Source organism: Chaetura pelagica, unplaced genomic scaffold (assembly GCF_000747805.2).
Source record: "Chaetura pelagica isolate M959 unplaced genomic scaffold, ChaPel_1.0 scaffold301, whole genome shotgun sequence".
NCBI classification, from domain to species: Eukaryota; Metazoa; Chordata; class Aves; order Apodiformes; family Apodidae; genus Chaetura; species Chaetura pelagica.
Window position 1 is genome coordinate 352,325 of NW_009952150.1, and position 2,360 is coordinate 354,684.

At 54.0% G+C, this 2,360-nt stretch overlaps 1 protein-coding gene across 1 annotated transcript in view; it reads left to right on the forward strand.

Annotated features, from left to right (window-relative positions):
• The first annotated feature begins 2,198 nt into the window (after positions 1–2,198).
• Positions 2,199–2,360, forward strand: part of LOC104396693 (selenoprotein M) — a 1,227-nt gene continuing 1,065 nt past the window's right edge. The window contains exon 1 of the mRNA XM_010006555.1: positions 2,199–2,224. Within this exon, the coding sequence (XP_010004857.1) occupies positions 2,199–2,224 (26 nt within the window). The remainder of the gene's footprint in view (positions 2,225–2,360) is intronic.

Consider the following 2,360-nt stretch of genomic DNA (forward strand, 5'->3'; position numbering starts at 1 on the left):
GGCTCGTGTCCCAGCAGTGCTGTGTTCGCAGCCACCAGCAGAGCCAGCGAGCGCCGGTCCCAGGGCCCGCTGAGGGTCTGCGCTGAGACAGTTGCCTGATGTAGCAAAGTGCGGTAATTTATTAAGGCGGCAGATGTAGCGAGTTCAGCAATTGCCGTCGATCAAACACTGCACAGAACAGAGCTCCAGTTGGTGCTTCCCAGGTAACGCCCGACAAGGTGGAAGGTGCAAATCTTACCAAGGTTGTGTCCCTGCTTGGGGAGGAGGGACCTCCGGGCCCTTTGACCCTTTTGGAAGCAGCTGGGATTTCTTCGGCAAAATCAGAGGATTCTAAAGACTAACAGCTTGGCCAGAGAGGTTGTGGAAGCCCCATCAGTATTCAAGGCCAGGTTGGATGGCGCTCTAAGCAACCTGATCGAGTGGAAGGTGTCCCTGTCTGTGCAGAGGGGTTGGATCCAGGAGATCTTTCAGGTCACTTCCAACCCAAACCATTCTATGATTCCATGATTCTATGAACTTACACTTCTTGAGGAGGCAAGACCGGGCTGTTTCTTGTGTGCTGATTGGCACCTAGCAGGCTCACGGTGCTGTTAATTAAGAGAAGGGAAGAGGAGGTAGAACTAACAGCTGTTGCAGATTTGGGCTGTTCCTCAGCTACATTGGCACTACTAGCTTCAGCCTTGGTTTCTGGCTACTGTTGGCTACAGCACCTCTGCCCTGTCCCAGTTGCTGCATCAGTTACCAGGGTGGTAACAACTTCCAAACTGCCAGATCACAAAGAACCACCAACTCCTTGACTGGGAGTTGCCTTTGATAAGCAAGTAGTCCATCCTTTGCCCCTGCTCATTCCCAGGAGGAGATAAGTGCACCAAGTGAGCCTGTGCTCCTTCCCCAGAGCAGACACAAGGTAAGCACACCAATGTGAAACAGTCTGGCCAAATTACCCACTCATGTACATCTGCCCTTGTGTGTGCACACCTGCACTTGCATATGCACATTGTCCTATGTGTATGCACACCTGCCCTGGCAGACAAGAGGAGAGCAGCGGATGTTGTCTACCTGGACTCCAGGTAGACTTGCACTTGCTTTTGACAACTGCTCCCATCAGATTCCCCTGGAGAAGATGCTAATGTCTGGGCTGGATAAGCAGATGTTGAGGTGGCTGAAAACTGGCTGCATGGCTGGATCCAGAAGGTGGTGGTCAGTGGCACAAGGTCTCATTGGAGGCCAGTAATGAGCAGTGTGCCTCAGGGTTTAGTACTGGGTCTAGTCCTGTTTAATATCTTCATTACTGACCCAGATGATGGGATGCTGAGTACTCTGAGCAAGTTTACAGATGACACCAAACTGGGAGGAGTAGCTGATTAACAAGACGCTCATGCATCCGTCCAGAGGGACCTGGACAGGCTGGAGAAATGTGCTGGCAGGAACTACCTGAAGTTCAGATAGCTCACCACGGGAAGTGCAAAATCCTGTCCCTGGAAAGGAACAACCCCAAGCACCAGGGCCACCTGTGTGGAAAGCAGCTCTGCATAAAATACCCTGGTGGTCCTGGTGAACACCGCATTGACCATGAGTTCAATGTGTCCTTAAGGCAAAGAAGACAAATGGTGTCCTAGGCTGTATCAGAGGTGTTGTCAGCAGGTCAAGGGATGTTGAGGAGGCAGCAGTCAGGCCACCTCTGGAGAGCTGTGTCCAGTGCTGGGCTCCCAAAAGCAAGTCCAATAGACATGGACGTACTGGAGAGAGGCCAATGAAGGCCCACAGAAATCCTTCACATGACAAGAGGCTGTAAGAGCTGCGATCTTTCAGCCTGGAGAAAAGAAGGCTCTGGGATATTTTATCCATGTGTGCAAATACCTGGAGGGAGGGTGCAGAGAGAAAGGAGCCTGGTTCATGACACTGGTGCTTGGTGGCAGGACCAGAGGTGGGAGATTCAAGCTGGAGCACAGGAGGTTCTCTCTGCACATCAGGAAACACTTTTTTTCCTCTGAGGGTACCCAAGCCATGGTACAGGTTTGCCAAGGGAGGTTTGAGACTTTCCCACCTTGGGGTTACTGCAGGGCATCTGGATAGGGCCGTGGGCAGCTGGCAGCAGGTGACCTGCTGGAGCACGGGCCGGGACTGAGGGACCCCGGAGCTGCCTCGACCTCGACCCCTCTGAGACCTTGTGACTCGGTGGTGGGGGATAAGCGCGTATGCCTGTGCGAGTCTGCCTGTGTCTGTACGTCTGTCTGTGTCTCTGCGGCTGTTTGTGCGCGCGGGGCCCCTGCGCACGCGCTCTGTGTTGCTCTCGTGCACCCTGTGCTCGTGCCCGACTCGTGACGTGGCGGCGGGATGCGGCGGGCGCTGCCGCTGCT